The sequence below is a fragment of the Xenopus tropicalis genome, chromosome 5 (genome assembly GCF_000004195.4).
Source record: "Xenopus tropicalis strain Nigerian chromosome 5, UCB_Xtro_10.0, whole genome shotgun sequence".
Classification (NCBI taxonomy): Eukaryota; Metazoa; Chordata; class Amphibia; order Anura; family Pipidae; genus Xenopus; species Xenopus tropicalis.
This window is the reverse complement of record NC_030681.2, coordinates 44,376,100-44,398,483: the sequence shown is the minus strand read 5'-3', so window position 1 is coordinate 44,398,483 and position 22,384 is coordinate 44,376,100. Positions and strand designations below refer to the sequence as shown.

Genomic DNA, 22,384 nt, shown 5'->3' with positions numbered 1-22,384 from the left:
TGTATTGGGGGGTGAGCTGGTTTGTGGTTTGGGAGCCTAAACCACTCCAGGTTCCTACCTGTGGGGTAAATTAGTCTCATTCTCCCATAACCTGTCACAGGATTAGTTTTTATTGCCATTTGCTTTATTTCTGATTTGCTTTCTCTTTTCAGAAAAAGGGGCTGTTCCCAAAAAAAAAGATCCACCATCGATTTCAAGTAACTCTTATTCTCGTGTAAAGGCTGCTCCTAAGAGCGGGTCATTGGGCAACAGAATACCTAACTGTACTGGTGTATCATCTTCAGCTAGGCAAGCTGGTCCAAATGCACCTTCTAACAGGGTAAGAGCAGGAGATGGGAATTATTAAACCATAACATTCCTGGCAGAATTACTTTTAAAGGAATAATTTTATGGGAAAATTTTTTGGTTTTTTCTTTTTAAAAAAGGCATCAGTTAATAGAGCCTCTCCAGTAGAATCCTGCATTGAAATCTGTTTTTCAAAAGCGCAAACAGATTTTTTTTTTTTTTTATTATTTAATTTTGAAATTTCACATGGGGCTAGCCATATTCTTCATTTCCCACGGTGCCACAGCCGTGTGACCTGTGCTCTGATAAACTTCAGTCACACTTTACTGCTGACCTGCAAGTTGGAGTGATATCACCCCCTCCCTTCCCCCCTAGCAGCCAATCAGCAGAACAATGGGAAGGTAGCAAGATAGCAGCTCCCAGTAGATATCAGAATAACATTCAGTAAGATGTCCAGCTTGGGAGTAGGAGACAGTTACATGGGAGTAGGAGAAACAATAGGTTACCTGAAAGCAGTTCTAATGTGTAGCACTGGCTCCTTCTGAAAGCTCAGACTCAATGCACTGATATGGCTGCCTACACACCAGTTTTACAACTTAGAAAAATACATTTGTTGGTTCAAGACTAAAATTTTAAATGGTAGAGTCAGTTATTTGCTATGTAAACAGTAGTTTAGAAATAAAAAGTACACCAGAAAAAGCATGACAGAATCCCTTCAGCATTTCCTTTTAGGCTATAATGTTTGTTGCTGTTTTTTAATCAGTTAAGCTACCTAGGCTTAAATGTGACTTGTAAACTTAAAAGTCCTGGAATGTTGATTGGGGGAAAAGTAAATAGTATGCACTAAAACTATAAAACACTTTCCAATTTCTGCCCTCCCCCCATGTAACCCTTTATTTCTTTGCCATATAAGGGCCTAGCCATCTGTATAGGATGGGATCTAAACCAAAAAAAAATAACTAATGTAAATTTATTCAGAATGCATCTCTGAGCATATTTGCAATTTACATTCATTTTTTAATTTAAGTAGATAGCATTATTAGACTGCTTATTCTAGGCTGTTCAGCTGAAAACCTGCGTAGCAGTCTAATTGTCTAAGACTGATCAATGTCTTAAAACCCTGTTAAAATAGAAAATTGGAAAAGTGCTCAGAGGACCAATCTTAGTACGTTTACATCAATTCAAGGGCTTAGGTCCCCTTTAAAGGAACAGTAACACCAAAAAATGAAAGTGTATAAATGTAACTAAAATATAATGTGCTGCTGCCCTGCACTGGTAAAAATTGTGTGTTTACTTCAGAAAGTCCACTATAATTTATATAAATAAGCTGTTGTGTAGTATGGGGGCAGCCATTCAGTAGAGAAAAGGCCCAGGCACATAGCAAATAACAGATAAAACACAATTGTATTCTACAGAACTTTTACACAGTAGAATCTGTTATATGCTATGTAACCTGTGCCTTTTTTCCAGCTTGAATGGCTGCCCCCGTGGCTACACAGCAGCTTATTATATAAATTATAGTAGTGTTACTGTAGCAAACACACCAGTTTTACCAGTACAGGGCAACAGTGCATTATATTTTTATTACTTTAAAGCTCTTTTATTTTTTGGTGTTACTGTTCCTTTAATAGCATCATGTTTGAAACCATACACTGGGTGACCCACAGCAAGTATTTAAAAATATATGGTAAAAGGTGAAAAAAATGGCAGTTTAGTTTTATTACATATACAGGTATGGGACCTGTTATCCAGAATGCTCGGATAAAGGATCTTTCTGTAATTTGGATCTCTATAACTTAAGTCTGCTAAAAATCATTTAAATATTGAATAAACTCAATAAGCTTGTTTTGCCTCTAATAAGGATTAATTACATCTTAGTTGGGATCAAGTACAAGGTTCTGTTTAATAATTACAGAGAAAAAGGAAATAATTTTTAAAAATTAGAATTATTTGCTTATAATGGAGTCTATGGGAGATAATTTAAGAATTTGGAACTTTCTGGATAACTGGTTTCCGGATAAGGGATCCCATACCTGTATATATTTTTCTTTTTCTTCCCATTAAGAGTTACTTTGAGTTTTACCAGAAGAGGGCGCCCCAGATCCTTTGTGTGCAAACATGGGATGCTTGGAGCTTTACTTGATTTATAGTGGGAAGCTTATACTGAGCAGCACATGTTTTTTCACAGTCCAAATATCTGGTTATGGGATTACTTTGCTAGTTTTGAAATAGATATCACAGACTACTAAAAAAAAAATTGCTTCTTCCATACATTGTGCTAAAATGCTGTAGTGTGGTCTGTTTTTAATGTTTTTATTTTCTATTTGATTTTAAAGGGAGCGGCAGGAAAGAACAACACAAGAACAAATAAACCAACAACACCCACTACTGCAGTACGGAAAAAAGACATGAAAAATTTAAGAAATGTAGATAGTAATCTTGCAAACTTGATTTTGAATGAAATTGTGGATAGGTATGTTCAGTTTCCTTCATCATGTTTGTTTTAATTACCCATAAATATGTTGTGTCTATGCATGTGGTAATATGGTTATTGTAGTCCTGTTGACCATATGAATCATTAGGGATCCATTTATTTTCTTTGCCATTTAAGATATTCTCTACACCATCACCAAAGTTCAAAGGCAATTAGTAGTTTTCCTTTCCATACATTTCATTGTTCTGTTTTTACATACAGAAATCCTCATTGTTGTTAAAGGAACAGTAACACCAAAAAATAAACTGTATCAAAGTAATTAAAATGTAATGTAGTGTTGTCCTGCACTAGTAAACTATAGTAAATAAGCTGTGTATCCATGGGGGCAGCTATTCAAGCTGAAAAATTGAGAAATAGGTTTGGTCGTAGTGAGGCAGATAAATTAGCAGTGCACAGATAATCCCCCTGCTTATTGAACAAAACAGATATTACAATGAGAGTAGTGATTGTATACAGGTAAAAATAATCTACCTCTCAAGGACCAAACATGGCGTAGCTTCAGTTTTCTTGTTTGCAGTGTTTAGCTCTGAAAATAACTATTGATTTTTCATGATTAAAATGATAGGGCTTATGCTAAACATACTATTTTTCCTATTTAGGGATTTACTGCTACTTTAAAGAAGAAGGATGATGCCAAATTTTAGGCGCCTCCCCAGTGATTGTAATCACCTACCTGAGAACCCGGGCTGGTGCTCCTGTTAGCTGAAAACTGTACCTGTCCAGGGCACTTCTGTAGGAGCTCTACGTCACAATCTTTTCCTACAATCACAATCATTTTCCACAGGCCAGCACGCGTGCAGTAAATTGAAAAGTTTGGCTTTTTACTTTTCACTCTACTGGGCATGTGCCCCCAGACTGGGGCTAAAGAGAAGAAGAAATCAAAAAAGATTGCAACAAATAAGCTCCTGCAGAAGTTTCTCAGCCTGTTTAAAGTTTTTTTTAGAGAACCAAATCACCAGCCCGGGTCTCAGGTAAGTGATTATAATTACTTGGGGTGCTCCTTTTAGGAGAAAACGGCACCAGCCTGTGGACAAAAGATATCAGCGCTGCACTGGCATTTTACTTACCTTCTGACCAGTGTTCCAGGTGTCCCTTGCAAAATCCCTGTTCACGCATGCACAGCAGAGTTAACCTGCACAATCTACTCTACTGCACACGCGCAGAACACCAAAGGGATGAAGATATTGAGGTATTCAGATGCTGTTACAGAGCTTAGGTAGCTTTTCCATAGGCTGGTGCAGGAGCAATGGCCCAAGGAAAACCTTAGTGATCTATTTTAACTGGGAGGGGAGGGGGGGGGGTCCATTCAAGAAACAAATTAAAGATGCAGAAGACAAAAACCAGATATACTATTTTTTTTAAGCTGAAAGACATATTTTTTGTTCTTTTCTTGTAAATTTATTACATACTGTGTTGAAAAAATATTCTATGTCGTCTGAAAGCCTGTAAGACATTACTATTGCACCAGTTGCACTGGAGTTGAAGTTAGCTACTTTTATCGGCCGTGCCTGGCTAGGTTTAGTTAGTAAAATTTTAGGGTAGCTTATGCAGTTTGACTTGCTCACTCATATTTTTTATTATTGATGATGCATTCCAGGGTGGTGGTAAAAAAAAAAAAAAGTTTAAACTGTGCCATATGCAATTTTTTTAATTAGAGGGAAACAACTCAGCAGTTTTTTTTACCCACCACAGCTTTATAAAATGCTATTAATTTTATGTGTTAAATTTTCATGTTTATAAATAAATCCTGTGTAGTGCTGGGCGGTATGACCAAAAATTTATATCACGGTATTTTTCAAAATTATATCGGTATCACGGTATTTGACGGTATTTTTTTTCCCCCATGCATGATTAGGTGACCACCCCAAACACCCGCCACCCGCACCCCCCCCGCCACCCCAAACACCCCCCATCCGCACGCACCCCCCCCACCCCCCATCCACACGCACCCCCCCACCCCCCCATCCGCACGCACCCCCCCACCCCCCCATCCGCACGCACCCCCCCCACCCCCCCATCCTCACACACACCCCCCACCCCACCCCAAACACCCCCCATCCGCACACACCCCCCCACCCCAAACACCCCCCCATCCGCACACAACCCCCCCCCACCCCACCCCAAACACCCCCCCATCCCCTTCACATAAATATAACCCCCCACCCCACCCCATCCCACCCCCCCCAAACACAACCCCATCCCCTTAACATAAGTATAACCCACCCACCCCCACCCCAAACACCCCCCCATCCCCTTCACATAAATATAACCACCCACCCCACCCCCCCCAAACACAACCCCATCCCCTTCACATAAGTATAAACCACCCACCCCCACCCCAAACACCCCCCCCATCCCCTTCACATAAATATAACCCCCCACCCCACCCCATCCCCTTCACATAAAATATAATTACTGGCCAGGCACCCCCCGACAGCTCACATTGGTATCCGACTCTGAATGCGTCCTAGCGATGGCGCTTTTGTAGAGTGTGCGCGCTGACGTCACGTGCGCACCCGGAAGTATTCAGCACACCGGTATGGGGGTATGTAGAAAATTCATATCGGTTTCCAAAAAAAAACCGGTGATCGGTTTTTACCGGTATACCGCCCAGCACTAATCCTGTGACTTTATTTTCAATAGCACAGCCAAAATGTTATTTTTCTTCTTTTAGTGGTCCTACTGTCAAGTTTGCTGACATTGCTGGACAAGATCTAGCCAAGCAAGCCTTGCAGGAGATAGTTATTCTTCCTTCTATACGACCCGAGGTAACATCTTAAAGACAGCCCTTAAGTTTTACCAAAAAGCTACACAATGAGTATGGGGAAATAAAATCTGCTATTCTGCTTGGTGATTATATTAAAAGGCAGCATAGTAGAACAGTGGTTGGCATTGTTGCTTTGCAGTATTCGATTCTAGGTTTGATTTCATCGTCTGCATGAATTGTGTGTTCTACCTATATATGTTCTCTGGGAACACTATAACATACCAGAAGGTTAATTTGGCTCCTATTAAAACTGAATGAATTGTATGCAATAGGCATCTTAGACTGCAAGCTCCACTGGAGTGGGGACTGATGAGCAGGAAATGATGTATAATTTCTCAAGTGCTGTAGCATTATAGTAAACTAAAGCTTTTACACACTTTTTATGGTTACAGTAAGACCAAAGTTCTCTTTTAAGAACTGACAAGTTGTTGCCTAAATGAAAATGCTGCCATTATGTTTCTAAAGTTTTCATCCATCTAATGCTAAACAGCTGGCAGTTTGCCATCTCTGGGCACCGAATGAAACCTAGCAAGCCTAGCAGGCGTGTCCTGAAAAACAAAGGCAAATCAAGTAACAGCAATTCTTCATTAAGACAGCAGTTCTTGTTATAACAATGACACCCAGACCCAAATTAAATGTATTTAGAAAAGTAAGGTAGATGCCCAGACTGATTTTTCACATGATTTTCATGATAACGTACAGTTGAGTCTATACCCTAATCAGATATGGTAAATAAGCTAAAATAAATTGCTGTCTAAGCTATTACTTTGAAATTACCTCATATAGAAATAATTTAATACCCTATTTGACTTAAAATAGGCAATGTATTGTAACATAAATGAGTGAATCTGTAAATACCAGGGCTGTTGCTTCTGACTCCAGTTACACAAATTTGCTTCTGACTCCACAGCTCTGGTAAAAATTAAGTTTCAGCATCTTTAGAATAAATGTATGTAAACTTTAGGACGCAACTGTAAGTGTGTCTTAATGTTTATGAACCAAAAGTATCTCTGTATATTAAGGTAAAAAAAAAAAACACATAAAACTTCCTTTGTTTTTTTAATGTTTCAAACCACTGCAATTTTTTTCCCTCCTTGAAAATTTTTATATTAAAATTTTGAAAATGTTATTCACTAGTTATTTACTGGGCTAAGAGCGCCTGCACGAGGATTGCTGCTGTTTGGTCCTCCAGGGAATGGAAAGACTATGCTGGTAAGCAGTTTCTCTTTTCATCTTGTTTAATATTAACAACCTTTGGGTTAATTCCACTTGCCTAAACATGGCAGTTTTCCAAATATCAGCACGCTCAAATGGCACTTATCTAAAAGTCATGTAATGTACATAATAGTGATGCACCGAATCCACCGTTTTGGGATCTGGCCCATATGCAAAATAGGCCACGGAAGGGTGAAAGAGAACCATGTACAAAGTGCTTGTTGAAACATTTTCAACTTCCTGTTTATGTGACATAAAGGTCACGTGATTTTAAGGATTCAGATTAAATTTATCCAAGCACGTGGATTTAGCTGGATCCAAATTCTGCTGAACTGAATCCTGGATTCGGTGCATCCCTAGGACATAATGCCACCACCTGCCATCTTTATTTTTAAACCATCTTTCAACCACTTCTGAGTTCCTCTGTGAGTAACTCAACTTCAGCCACCTTAACTCAAATCCTGTGTCTTGGAGCACTGGCATAGTTTCTAGTTGACACAGTCTTGCCCTTTGTGGGCCAATGTCCTAATTGTTGTGAATAGCAGCAGTTTCAGCCTGTGCTTTTAAGTTTCCCATCCACTTCGATTTTAGCTCTCCAGGACAGGGATAAAATGCGATGCTTAATCTTTGTATATATATTTATTGTAAAACTATAGTGCTACATATATAAAAGTAAAACTAGTTAAATAAAAACATACATACTGGCATAGGCAGGTAGCTGTTTAGCTTAAGAAAAAGCCAAATAAGGCTTGAAACTTTGCTTCTGTCCTTGAAAACAAAGGCATACATTTTTTAAATGAAGCACTGCCCATTACCATTTGTTCATTTAGGCGTGCAGCCTCCTGCAGTGTCCCCCCACCCAGATTCAGAACTGGTTTAAGATATTGGCACACTGTAGCAAACCTGCATTCATAAATATATACATATGTAAAATTAAATTCAAGCAGTATCCTAGAATATTGGCACTTATTCCCGAAATGCATTGGTACTGCTACAAAAAGGTCTAATTTACAAAAATAGGTCGTAAGTCATACAGGTATTGGAATGCTGGAATGCTTTAGAACTGCTTTAGAAGCACAATACATATGTAAATATGTAAACACATAAGTTTTTTATCAATTTATGCTAGTTTAGTTAGCATTGTGCAAATCCCCTCATGCATCAGATCTTTAGGGCTCTGGCACACGGGGAGATTAGTCGCCCGCGACAAAACTCCCTGTTCGCGGGCGACTAATCTCCCCGAGTTGCCTTCCCCTGCCATCCCACCGGCGAAAATGTAAGTCGCCGGTGGGATGGCACACGCGGTGGCGCGATTTTGCGCATATCGCCGAAGTTGCCTCGCGAGGCTTTTTCGACGATTTGCGCAAAATCGCGCCACCGCGTGTGCCATCCCACCGGCGACTTACATTTTCGCCGGTGGGATGGCAGGGGAAGGCAACTCGGGGAGATTAGTCGCCCGCGAACAGGGAGTTTTGTCGCGGGCGACTAATCTCCCTGTGTGCCAGAGCCCTTAAGCGAGACGTAAAGTAAAGCCAAGACAAACATTTTATTGTGTGCTTCGCCTCTGTGAGCACCAGGCCTGTGTAACAGTATGGCACATCATTTTTCAAACAATGTTCAGTAAGGTATTGTGTACATAAAAAATCATTTTAGTATGATCTAGGATATGGTTTTCTAGTCAAATGGTCTTTTTTTGTGCTTTTTGTGGTGTTTGAACTGTTTTACTTTTTGTTCAGCTTGTTAGTCTGAAATTTAAGTTATCGTATAGCCTTCTACTTGGTTGCTATGGCCAGTAGGTCAGTAGAAACCAGGCAGCAGACTAGAAAAAATTAGCTGAAAAAAGGGCTGAATAAAAAAGTAAAGATAATTTTAAAAATTGTTGCCTTAGAATGATCTTTTGCTTCATAGTTATCATGCTTGCTGTCTCATCACAACATAACCGTTAAAACAAACAAAAATATTTAAAATTATTTTCATGCAAAAAGATACATAAAATTTTTTCTTTTATAGGCAAAAGCTGTTGCTGCTGAATCAAATGCAACATTCTTCAACATAAGTGCAGCGAGTCTGACTTCAAAATATGTAAGTAAAATGATATCTTTGTCAAGTTTTTTTTTTATTAGTATTTAATATATATATGTCTTTATATATTCTGTATGTATTTTTATTTATATATATATATATATATATATATATATATATATATAAACTTTATTGCAGATGGGAAGGCATTTTGGGGAGATTAGTTACCCATGGTAGCAGAGATTAACAGTAGGGGACTAACCTCCCTGTGGGCCATGCCCCTAAAGATACAACAGGGTCTCTAGCAAGTATATTGATAAGTCCTTCATATTTTATTATTGTAGATTTTGTGACTGTATGTGTATTTTATCTTTAGGTGGGAGAAGGTGAAAAGCTGGTGCGTGCACTCTTTTCTGTGGCTAGAGAATTGCAACCTTCCATTATATTTATAGGTAAGTTTTTTGGTTTTTTTTTTTGCTTTATTATGTGACCTTTTTAAGGTCTTATTTATGTCACATTTCTTTTATAAAAAGTAGGTCCGGGTTTTGTTGATTTGCTGTACAAGCAAAAAGATGATGCGATACATAACTAACTTTATGTTTAGTGCAGTTCATGCAGCAATTTATTTTCATAATAAACTTCCTAGTAGTTGCTACAGAAAATTCATGGGCCAAACTACCATATTCCATATGGCATAAAATCAGTCTGCCTAAGGCATGTTATCTCTCAAAGATTGTATTGTATGCTGTACAATATTTATTATTTAGTTCTGTTCAGATATATAGGTGACATGATGTTTTCTGTTATAATTGATTGCTTCTTCAGACATACCATTTTACCCCCTACATTGGCTAGGTATAACATCTCTTGTTGGCTAAATTTGGGGTTCCATGGAGCCTTTTGGTGGGCTCCCTTCAGACAATGCCCTACAGAAAATGCACAGACCTACCTAGTAAATTATCTAGGTTTGGTAACTGGCTGTGTAGAGCTAGAGAAGAAGCAGTTTAGAAAATATTGCATTGAACTAACAGGCAGAATACTGTCTATCAGCTTTACTTCCAATGCCAGAGGGTCCCTTTAAAAGATCAATAAGCTATAGAAAGAGTGGACTGTCCGTTTATCTCTGGGATAGCATTTCAGTTTATCTGTCTTACATGTTTGTTTATCTGTCTTTTATACAGTTGCTAACTTTTATTAAACATGCATTATTGGACATTGATTGAATAATGACATACATTGAAGCCCTTTAATGCATTTTTGTAATAAATACCAGTTTTGTAAACAGTTTTAAATACCCATCATGCATTTAATTATCTTTTGAACTCTGAATTTTATGACATTTATTTCTGCTGTCACAAGTATTTGTTTTTATTAAAAATGTCTTTGATTATAAAAGTGTTCTGCAAAAAGTTTTAAATTGTTTATATTAAAATGTGTGTGCCAAATGCTGAGACACAGAGTGCAGCACTGGAGCATAGGTGACATCTACTTTCCTTTCATACACAGGCTAAACTCTCCCAACTCCAGTGCTGGTATGAGTATTTGCCTTGGTATTCATTCAGTGGAGCATGGAAAAAAACAGAAAGTTGGTGTAGTGGCTGCCATGTTGTCCAGCATGGAGCATGCATTAAAGTGGACCTGTCACCCAGACATGAAAAGCTGTATAATAAAAGTCCTTTTCAAATTAAACATGAAACCAAAATTCATTTTTATATTAACACATTGAATCCCATTATAAATGCATTTAAAAATCCCAGCTGTCAATCTTATACTGCCTGCCCCGCCTCTATGCCTTAGGCATAGAGGCTGGGCATACAATTACTTAAACTTTCCATTCAGCTCTCACATTCTCCCTACCTTCTCACTATCTGATTGTGTAGCCAGTGCATGGGCAAGGGCATCAGATCCCCCATTCTGGCACATACACAAGATTTTGGAGTGATACAAAGCTTGCCTTAATAACAGTGTCCACGAAATGGCAGCTGCCTGCTGGCTCTGATAGTATATTCCCAAGACTGAAGGAAACAAGATTTATATCCTTTATATAGTATGTTAAGTAAATTTTGCTTAACAAACACACTTTAAGTACAGGGGCAGAGGATACTTTGAAGCTCCCATATTTAATATTGCCAGTTTCACTGTTAAGTTCTGCCTTTATGTTCTACTATATATTTTTTATTGACTGACTGCTATTTTTCTGCAGATGAGGTTGATAGCCTTTTATGTGAAAGAAGAGAAGGGGAGCATGATGCAAGCAGAAGACTGAAAACTGAATTTCTAATAGAGTTTGATGGTGTAAGTAATAGCCAATCTTGTACTCCCTGTTAAAGGTCTGGTTCAGCTTAAATTAACGTTTTAGCCTGATGGGGCCAGTGTTATTGTCAGAAAATATCCAGTGAGTCTTTATTTTTATGGTTTTAAAAACTTCTCAGTAAAGTAATGAAGTATGTTTAAAGGTGTCACTATAGGATAATTACAGCATTTGTAGCATAGTGAGACCCAGCCCCAAGTAATCTATTAGTAACTAGGCACAGGTAACTGTACAGTACTTTTTCCCCAAAGACACAATACCATGACATAGAAAAAAAACTTCAAGACTTTCTTCATATTTGAAGATAATACTGTGTGGCATATTTTGCTGAAGTACAGAGAATAAATATCTTGTGTGCAAGAAATAATCTAGTAAATATAAATTGGGAAATTTCCCAATGTAAAAGCTTGTTTCCATTTTCTGCTTATAACTTATTGGTGACTTTTAATGCAGGTACAATCTGGGGGAGATGACAGAGTTCTTGTTATGGGAGCAACTAACAGACCACAGGAACTTGATGATGCAGTTCTCAGGTGCTCCATTTTTTAATGAAGTGATTTAGTTTCATGTTTGAATTTCTTGATTTCTTCATTGTGCTCCTTTATTATTTTTTTTTCTAGTCATTTTTAACTAAACTTCCCTGATATGACAGGAGTGTCACTGCTTTTTTTAAAAAAAAAAAAAATCTAGCACACATTTACATCTGACTTCAGCATACACAGCAGTGCATAGTTGCCACTTGCACTGTTCACTTAGTCAGCATGGAAGTTTTTGGTTACTGAAGAGAAAACCAGGAGCAGTATAATATAAACAGATAGGATGCTGATTATTTATTCTGTGTGGGTACAAATTTTATGACAAAATTTGTGATTTTACAAAATGTTGTAACTCTCACTTTATTTGCAGGAGATTCACCAAGAGGGTTTATGTATCTTTACCAAATGAAGAGGTAACTGTTACTGTTTTTAAGCATAATAAATCAACCTTATTTTGAAATCCTTGTTAAATGATTATCATAATTTATTACCCCTATTTAAACCCTATTCAATGTTTGACACCTTAACAGTAGTCTAAATGCTTCGCTAAATTAGTATTATAGCACTGTTAACTCCCTACCGGGCTCATATAGTCTAAAGCTGGCCATACACGTGGCGATCTAACGATGTTTCGTGCGACCATCGGTCGCACGAAACATCGTCAGATCCACCACACACAGTCAGGGCTGAAACAGCAGATAAGGAGGTAGAAAGAATAGGATTTCTACCCCCTTCTGCCGATTCAGCCCTGACGGCAGATTTTGGTCAGGCACCTTCTATGGCGCCCGATCAAAATTTTCTAACCTGGCCAATCGGCGAGTCGTCCGATATCAGCAGCTTCCTGCGATATCGGTCGACTCGCCGACATGCCATACACCCACCGAATATCGTACGAAACGAGGTTTCGTACGATAGTATCGGTGCGTGTATGGCCAGCTTAAGTTCTTTCAAATTACTTCTGTTACTGAGTTTACAGAGGTATTTTAGAAATTTCCCCACCCTCCACTGGCTTCAGCAAGGGATGTTAGCAAAAAAAAATAAACCCTGAAAAGGCAATGTCAATAGATTACTTAGCCTCCTGTTCTCATGTCTAAGTGCAACTGAAAAGCATGAGCTAAGGTTTACGTTAACCTGCTTTTAAGAAAAAAAAATGACCAGCAGTATAAAGTCATCAGGCTTACTTTGTTACTTTTGTTAGAATATGAATGTACAATTTTAAAAATTATAATACATTAATATTTACATTTTTTATTTGTAATATTTTAGACTAGACTCTTACTTCTCAAAAATCTTCTGAGTAAACAAGGTAACCCACTTAATGAGAAGGAACTGACTCAGTTATCTAGGTAAGTACTACTTAAGTGGGTAGTTCACCTTTAAGTTAACTTTTGAATGCCCTTTGCTTAGCAGCTTTCTAACTGGTACTCAGTATTTATTTTTAGTTGTTTTGTAGTTTTTGCTACCTTATTTTGCTTAGTTTTTTACAGTTTTCTTATGGGTTCATTGACCCCTGAACCCAAAAAATATTGTTACAGTTGTATTATTACTTCCCTCACATTTAAACCACTTAAACCTGGTTCTAGGGTAAATTAGAAACTAGCAAACAGTTGCTGAAATTCCAAACTGGAGATCTACTGAGCAAAAACATAAAACAAAAAATACGAAATAAAGATGAATTGCATATTTTCTCATCTAAATATAACATAGTAACCGTTGATTTAATTCTGATGATTTGAATTAACTCTGCAGGTTTGCAGTCCTCTCTGGAAGATTACATTTTTATTTGAATTATAAAAAAAAAAAAAATCCTCATAATATTGCCAAGTTCTTCTTAGGCTAAAAACTTTTCAAGGGATTGTTCAACTACTGCAAAGTCCTACCCAAAGAAACATACTCAATACAACTGTTTAAAAAATGCACACTTTTAAAGTACGGTAACAAATAAAGTTTGTGCCTACCAATCCCTCTGGGGAAAGGGTCACTGACCCCGGATTAAATGTGGAGCCAGCACATGTACTGTAGTGCTACTCGCTGATCTCTTCCATTCTGGTTTCCCCTTCTACTTTGCAAATAGGTGAACAACCCTTTTATTGATAATGCATTTTATGTAACCTAAACAGAAAGATGGGTATATGACTTGCATCTACAGTTAGTTAATATATACTCAATCACCTCAAAATCAATAAAACACCTTGCTAATAATATCAAATAGTATAATATATAACTACTACGTATAGGACCCATTATCCAGAATGCTCAGGACCAAGGGTATTCCGGATAAGGGGTCTTTCCGTAATTTGAATCTCTATACCTTAAGTCTAAATTATAAGTATTAAGTCTAATAAATTAATAAAACATTTATTAAACCCGATAGGATTGTTTTGCATCCAATAAGGATTATTTATATCGTAGTTGGGATCAATTACAAGGTACTGTTTTATTATTACAGAGAAAAAGGAAATCCGTTTTAAAATTCTGAATTATTTGATTAAAATGGAGTCTATGGGAGACAGGCTTTCCGTAATTCGGAGCTTTCTGGATAAGGGATCCCATACCTGTATTACATAGTAATCATTGCTGATACTAAGTAAAGTAGTAATAGTTTTGTAGTCACATTACTTAAAGCAGAATATTGCATCTTCATTATAGATAATTTTCCTATGATCTAGTTTGAACTGTGTATGCAGCTTCTTTAGATTAATGTGCCTGATTGTCTAAATTCAAATATGATAAATCCTTGAATAACCACCTTTTAAACCTGATTGCTAGAATAAAATGAAATGTTTTTATCCGAATGATCTAGTTCATTATTTACACCAATATTTACTGTCATGTTGTGTATTTTTCCTCTAGGCTGACAGAAGGATACTCTGGGAGTGATATAACAGCTTTGGCAAAAGATGCTGCTTTGGGACCAATCAGAGGTAAGCTTCATTGCAGTATTTTAATTAGCAATCTAATTTAGATAAAGTATAGCATGCTAGGTAGAAAGACTGTCTTTTTTTGTGTGCTGGTATGGGGTCATAAACGTTCTCTTCCTAATAATAACAACATATCACATTTTTTCTGTTTTACAGAGTTAAAACCTGAACAAGTCAAAAATATGGCTGCTAGTGAGGTAAGCACTTGATGGGGCTACTTTACAGCTCATTGCTATTTAAGAAAAAAAAAGTATTTTTCTTCAAAAAGAAAATTTTGCAGAAAAAAACATTTTACTCATTCCAGGCCAGACCTACCCAGATGCCATAGAATTCAGTGGGAAGTGTATTTTGTAAATCTTGTGTGTGCTAAGTTGCAGTTTGTCCTGTTTCCCCCAGTTGCTCCAACCAGTTGTATCATGTCCCCCAGTCGCAACAATGTTCCTTTGGTCCTCACCTCCAAAAGTCAAACATAATAAATACAAACAAGCCCTAATGTTGTATTATCCACAAATTATAAAAGGAACGCAAATGATCTGTACTCATGGGCGTCCACAGAAGGGGGCAAGAGGGGGCACTTGCCCCCCCCTGGAAAAGTAGCAAAAAAAACCTTACTTTCTGCACTGTCTCCTCAAGCCCGTTTTTGCTGTGCTCCGATTGGATCTTTCTTCTTGTGGATTCTCCAATCAGAGCACAGCTTCCTTGACAGACAGTAAAATTGACCAATCAGAGCACAGATGCACACAGGGATCGGGAGATTTTGCAAACTGGAAACAAATGAAGACTGAAAAGAAGAATCTGCAGCTGTAACTTTACCTGAGAACCAACTCTCAACTTTTGCTGCAGATTTCATCCCACAGGCACTATACACAGGTACTATACACAGGCACTATACACAGGCACTATACACAGGTACTATACACAGGCACTATACACAGGCACTATACACAGGTACTATACACAGGCACTATACACAGGTACTATACACAGGCACTATACACAGGTACTATACCCAGGCACTATACACAGGTACTATACCCAGGCACTATACCCAGGTACTATACCCAGGCACTATACACAGGTACTATACACAGGTACTATACACAGGTACTATACACAGGCACTATACACAGGTACTATACACAGGTACTATACACAGGCACTATACACAGGCACTATACACAGGCACTATACACAGGCACTATACACAGGCACTATACACAGGCACTATACACAGGTACTATACACAGGCACTATACACAGGTACTATACACAGGCACTATACCCAGGCACTATACACAGGTACTATACACAGGTACTATACACAGGTACTATACACAGGTACTATACACAGGCACTATACACAGGTACTATACACAGGTACTATACCCAGGCACTATACCCAGGCACTATACCCAGGCACTATACACAGGTACTATACCCAGGTACTATACCCAGGCACTATACCCAGGCACTATACGCAGGCACTATAAACAGGTACTATACACAGGCACTATACACAGGTACTATACCCAGGTACTATACACAGGCACTATAAACAGGTACTATACCCAGGTACTATACACAGGCACTATACACAGGTACTATACCCAGGTACTATACACAGGCCTCTGTTCTGCCTCTATACAGATTTCAAATGGGGGCCAAAAATATTGCTCTGTGAGGCTACAATTTTATTATTATTATAATTTTGTATTACTTATTTTTCCAAGTAGGCCCCTTAACTATTCATATTCCCATCTCTTGTTTAAACCACTACCTGGTTGCTAGGGTAAATAAGACCCTAGCAACCAGATAGCTGCTGAAATACCAAATGGAGAGCTGCTGAACAAAAAGCTAAATAACTGAAAAACCATTAAAAATAAAAGTGAATTTGAATGCGAACTAGCCCTGATCACAAACACAAATGTTTGCAGATCCCCTCACAGAAATGCGCGTATAAATACTTTAACATACTAAACATTTTAGGGTAAAAACAAAAAAGCCCCCCCCGCACTTTTGTACAGTATCCCTGGGAGTCAGTGGGAACGGCAAGAGGTAGTTGGGAGGTTAACTTTTTACGCCAGCAGCGAATCCACTAAGTGTCACATTAGCTGTAGGTCAGTCTGTGTATGGGCCATCTTTAGCCTCCCCTAGTATCATCCTGCAAAAAAAATATATATATTTATATATATATATATAGGATGATACTAGCTTACTTGCCCCCCCTTGGAAAATTTTCTGCGGACGCCCATGTCTGTACTCCACTATCTAAAGCAACCGTTCCTGAATGGTGGTCTTTTTTTCAGCTGCCAGCTAAAATCACCACACTACTCTTTATGCATTCCCTTACTTTAGTTGCCACGGATCCTTTGCTTTTTAAACATTAAACCACTTAGAACATGTTTATTAAGAAATAATATCTTAGGAAAACCATTTTTTCCCTAAAACATATCAGCTAATAGAACTTCTCCAGCAGAATCCTGCATTGAAATCCATTTTAATTATATTTAATTTTGAAATTTCACACTTTCCTGCTGAGGTGCAAGTTGGAATGATATCACCCCCCTCCCTTTTCCCCCCAGCAGCCGATAAGCAGAACAATGGGAAGGCAGCAAGATAGCAGCTCCCAGTAGATATAAGAATAGCACTCAATAGTAAGAAATCCAAGTCCAGCTTTAGGACTTCTCCAATTACATGGGAGTAGGAGAAACAATAGGTTACCTGAAAGCAGTTCTAATGTGTAGCACTGGCTCCTTCTGAAAGCTCAGACACCCACCTATATTACAACTTAAAAAAAATACATTTGTTGGTTCAAGAATAAAATATTAAAAGGTAGAGTGAATTATTTGCTATATAAACAGTGTAATTTAGAAATAAAAAGTACAACCAGTACACCATAAAAAAATAATTACAGAATCCCTTAAGATTACCCATACTCTATAAGTGTATTCAATACAAGCAGTGTCCTTCTTACAAATACTTTTGTTCAGAGATATACATTTAAAAATTCTAACTATAAATACACTTAAAAATCTAACCCATTTGATGTATTTAAACACACTTTATGGAAGGCATTTATACTGCCACCTAGTAGTTACACATACAATGAATTCATTATTTCTAGTAAGAAATCAACAAGTCAATAAAACAAGATCACATAAGCCTAGAAACTGTTTACATCTATATCTATCTTTTTAAATGATATATCCATCTTGTTTCCGGTTGGAAGATTTTTTTCAATATATACTTATGGCGTAGTAAGAATGAAACATTATTGTACAAAAGAGCTGTCTTACTCATATATATAAGATGAATAATATCCCTGTTGCAACATAAAAGAATATGATAAGTCAGCTTTTTTCAACCACTGTTCCTGTGCCGCGAGATGTTGCCTGGTGTGCCGTAGGCAGGGCCGCAATTTTTACTTTAAAAAAAAAATACGGGCCCTGTCATTGGTTGCGCCCTGTGTGTACGGGTGACGTCAGTACGCACGGGGCGCAACGTTATAAAAGGGCCTGTGTGCGGTCGCGTGTAGGCAGAAGTGCAGAGGCGGCGCGCGTGAGGGGAAGATGCTGCTGAAGCCGCTGAAGAGTAAAATGCTGCTGGGCACCAATGTATTAGGGGGGGCCACGGGGCACACTGACTTATGGGGGCACTGCTGCTGGGCACCAATGTACTAGGGGGGCTGGCTCTTGGCACCAATGTACTGGGGGGCACTGCTGCTGGGCACCAATGTACTAGGGGGGCACTGCTCTTGGCACCAATGTACTAGGGGGGCACTGCTGCTGGGCACCAATGTACTAGGGGGGGCACTGCTGCTGGGCACCAATGTACTAGGGGGGCACTGCTGCTGGGCACCAATGTACTAGGGGGGCACTGCTGCTGGGCACCAATGTACTAGGGGGGCACTGCTCTTGGCACCAATGTACTAGGGGGGCACTGCTGCTGGGCACCAATGTACTAGGGGGGCACTGCTCTTGGCACCAATGTACTAGGGGGGCACTGCTCTTGGCACCAATGTACTAGGGGGGCACTGCTGCTGGGCACCAATGTACTAGGGGGGCACTGCTCTTGGCACCAATGTACTAGGGGGGCACTGCTGCTGGGCACCAATGTACTAGGGGGGGCACTGCTGTTGGGCAACAATGTACTAGGGGGGCACTGCTGCTGGGCACCAATGTACTAGGGGGGCACTGCTGCTGGGCACCAATGTACTAGGGGGGCACTGCTGCTGGGCACCAATGTACTAGGGGGGCACTGCTGCTGGGCACCAATGTACTAGGGGGGCACTGCTGCTGGGCACCAATGTACTAGGGGGGCACTGCTGCTGGGCACCAATGTACTAGGGGGGCACTGCTGCTGGGCACCAATGTACTAGGGGGGCACTGCTGCTGGGCACCAGTGTACTAGGGGGGCACTGCTCTTGGCACCAATGTACTAGGGGGGCACTGCTCTTGGCACCAATGTACTAGGGGGGCACTGCTGCTGGGCACAGAGTTAAATTTTTTAACATTTTCTAATGGTGGTGTGCCTCGTGATTTTTTTCATGAAACAAGTGTGCCTTTTCCCAAAAAAGGTTGAAAAACAATGTGATAAGTCACCAAGGAGTTCTATGAGCATGAAAAAAGCACAAGACCAAGTGCTTTTATACAGGTCATGAAGCTCCAAGGTGCCTTCTAATTTTCTCATATTTTACAAAAAGGGAGTACATTATATATTTTTTTTTTGTCTTTTTGTATCCTAAAAGAAAAATGTAATGTGCAATCCACCCCACCCCAGAACGGCCATAGTAGAAATGTGGAAGGTAACTGGAAGGGTACTGCTTTGCATGGGAATAGGCACAGCATCCCTATGACTTTAATAAGATAAGCTATTTAGATGCCCTTTTATTAATAGTCTAGACATATTATGCATCACATTTAAAACAACTGCTATCACTTGTCCTTAAACCAGTTTTTTATGTAGTCGGAATTACTATCATTATGAACTATTAAGTGTTTCTTCTTTTCATGATTTAAAATGTTGCTTTGCGTGCTCTGTTTTTAAGGATGATTATGCACATATGTTCAACATAAGGCTGGTAAATATTCTCTGCCTGTTTAAAATAAATCTGTAATGTCTGGTATTTGTTGTAATGAACAGTGCATATGGGTCATTACCATTTATTACACCGATTCCGTTACCCTGCATTCTGCAGAGGCACTGTTGATGGAAAGAGGGATGATTTAGTACCACAAACGTATTTATTTTTTTCCCGAGCTCTCAGAAGGAGGAGCTGACGCTAAAGTCTGTCTGAGAGCCCTCTAGGCCAGTGCTGTCCAACTGGCGGCCCGCCTCTGTGTGGCCCCCCACCTGTCTGGCTGCTTTGATGGCTTACTCTTGTGTAAGCTTTAAATGGTATCAGTACTGTGATTAACTCCCCCCCCTGCATGGTTCTCACCTCAGATTCAGGCTGTAATCCCCCTGTATTGTTTAAAAATGTAATCCCCTGTGTTGTTCACACCTTTTAGTTTCTGCACTGTTCACCCCCTGCAGTGTTCACACCTCAGGCTCAGGCTGTAATCACCCCCATTGTTCCCCTGTTCACACCTCAGGAGCAGTAGAAACCCACAAATAATCCCTGCACACTACAAAAAGAACATATACTGTGGTGGTACTGCAATTATAAAGTTTTTTTAATATATAGTTATTGTGCAGACTGTAGGAGCAGTGCCAGCATTGTGTCACTGTAGGCTGCCTGTGTGTGCCATACACACAGGCATCATAGGGCAAGCAGAGTATGGCACACACAGGCAGAGTATGGCACACACAGGCAGAGTATGGCACACACAGGCCAAGTATGGCACAAACCAGCCAAGAATGGCACACACAGTGAAAGTATGGCACACGCAGGCAGGGTAGGGAAGGCAGAGTATGGAACACACAGGCAGGGTAGGGCAGGCAGAGTATGGCACACACAGGCCAAGTATGGCACAAACCAGCCAAGAATGGCAAACACAGTGAAAGTATGGCACACGCAGGCAGGGTAGGGAAGGCAGAGTATGGAACACACAGGCAGGGTAGGGCAGGCAGAGTATGGCACACACAGGCCAAGTATGGCGCAAACCAGCCAAGTATGGCACACAGGCAGGCAGAGTATGGCAGGTTTTTGCTGTACTACAACCATTAATATGGGTATGGTCATGTGATAACATGGGTGTGGTTTCAAGTGGGTGCAGTTTCAAAAAGGGGAGTGGTAAAAACTGGCTTCCATTATCGGCCCTCCACCATGCAGGTCAGAAAAATTCCGGCCCTCGGTACAACAGAAGTTGGACAGCACTGCTCTAGGCAATCTCTTGCATTGCATCAACACCTTTAAGAGATTTGGCCTACAAATTGTTCCATTTTTTGTATACACAAGTATAATATATTGTCCTGTACTTAAATAGAGCGGAAATTTGAGTTGTGTTCATATGCAGTAAATAATGATTTCTCTTTGTTTCTTAGATGAGAAATATAAAATATTCAGATTTTCTAAGTTCATTAAAGAAGATAAAGTGCAGTGTGAGCCCTTCAACCTTGGAATCTTATATAAGGTGGAATAAGGAATTTGGCGATACTACAGTTTGAAAGACAGACCATCTTATTCAGGGATTAAGCGATGCTGGATGAGATTGTTACGCAGAAATTCACCGCCAAGAAACTTTGCGTATCTTTTGCTTTCAAAACAAAGAAAACTTTAAAAAAAAGCAAACCTCAGATGTGTGCACTAAACTTCTAGAAACTGAATGAGCGAGCAGAAGAAAAGTACTTTATACAAAAAGCTGGCGATATTAACAACTCATGGGGCACTAACTGTAACTTTGAACGCTTATAACTGCAATTACAGCCTTTGGTTGAAAAGGAACCTTCACACTGTGTGCAAAATTAAGGCTACTCGGAGGAAATGTGGCATATTGGTACTGCTTTCTACCAGTTTGGCTGTGGGAAGACCTGTGCCTTTTCTTTATGTTTCAGGCTTATTTGTGCCTGCCCCTTGTTTGTAATAAATTAATGTTAGACACTCCTTCATACGTACTAATTGCAACTTTTTGTAAATTTATAGAGTTTCTTTAGGGTTGGGTGGTCAGGGGAAAAGTTGACATGCTTAACGTTAAAGAGTTTTTTATTTCATTATGTGCCAAATGCAAAGACAGAATTGGTTAAAAACGGACTGCCTTACTTGTGCAATAACACCAGTGGTATGGTTTATTAAGGTGACTGAAATCATTTTAGTTTTTCCCTGTAAATGTACTACCAAGAGTAATTTATAGAGTAACCTGGCATAATGATCAAGCACAACTTGCATGCACAGCGGGTCATTTTGTTTCTTTTTTTTTTCCTTTATTGATGGTGTTAGATCAGTTCTCCTATTAAAAAGCAAGGGTTGGTCAACTGTGATTTGTGTTTATGTTTTGTTCTTCTCTCCAAACCTTTCTAGAAATACAATTGGTCAACTGTGATTTGTTTTTTGTTTTTTCTCTCTCTCCAAACCTCTCCAGAAAATACAAAAATGTTAGATTTTTTTCATAATTTTTTTTTCTATAACTCATACTACAGCACTTATGTTTTGATGGATGGAGTTCAGAAGGCAAACTTGTCCAAAGTCTCTACATTTAAATGTAATTTAGTCACATGTATTGTGAGTGAGCCAACAAAAGGTGGAGGTTATGTAGGAAGTCATGGTACCAATCATTTCATAAATATGACGACATTTTGAGACCTTTTGTAGTGTTACCTTGATGCGGTAAAATTCATTTGTCATAATTTTTCCCATTTGAAAATGATCCCCTGCAGATTATAACTGAACTGTCA

The 22,384-nt window shown here is 39.2% G+C and overlaps 1 protein-coding gene across 2 annotated transcripts in view; it reads left to right on the top strand.

The window, feature by feature from the left end:
* Window positions 1-21,970, top strand: part of spast (spastin) — a 42,500-nt gene extending 20,530 nt beyond the window's left edge. For both annotated transcript variants that reach the window (XM_012963010.3, NM_001016453.2), the window contains 13 exon segments: window positions 153-319; window positions 2,622-2,758; window positions 5,454-5,547; window positions 6,684-6,758; window positions 8,772-8,843; window positions 9,160-9,235; window positions 10,987-11,078; window positions 11,548-11,627; window positions 12,001-12,043; window positions 12,897-12,976; window positions 14,484-14,554; window positions 14,708-14,748; window positions 21,038-21,970. In XM_012963010.3, the coding sequence (XP_012818464.1) occupies window positions 153-319; window positions 2,622-2,758; window positions 5,454-5,547; window positions 6,684-6,758; window positions 8,772-8,843; window positions 9,160-9,235; window positions 10,987-11,078; window positions 11,548-11,627; window positions 12,001-12,043; window positions 12,897-12,976; window positions 14,484-14,554; window positions 14,708-14,748; window positions 21,038-21,160 (1,151 nt within the window). In that variant the 3' untranslated portion in view covers window positions 21,161-21,970.
* The last annotated feature ends 414 nt before the right edge of the window (window positions 21,971-22,384 follow it).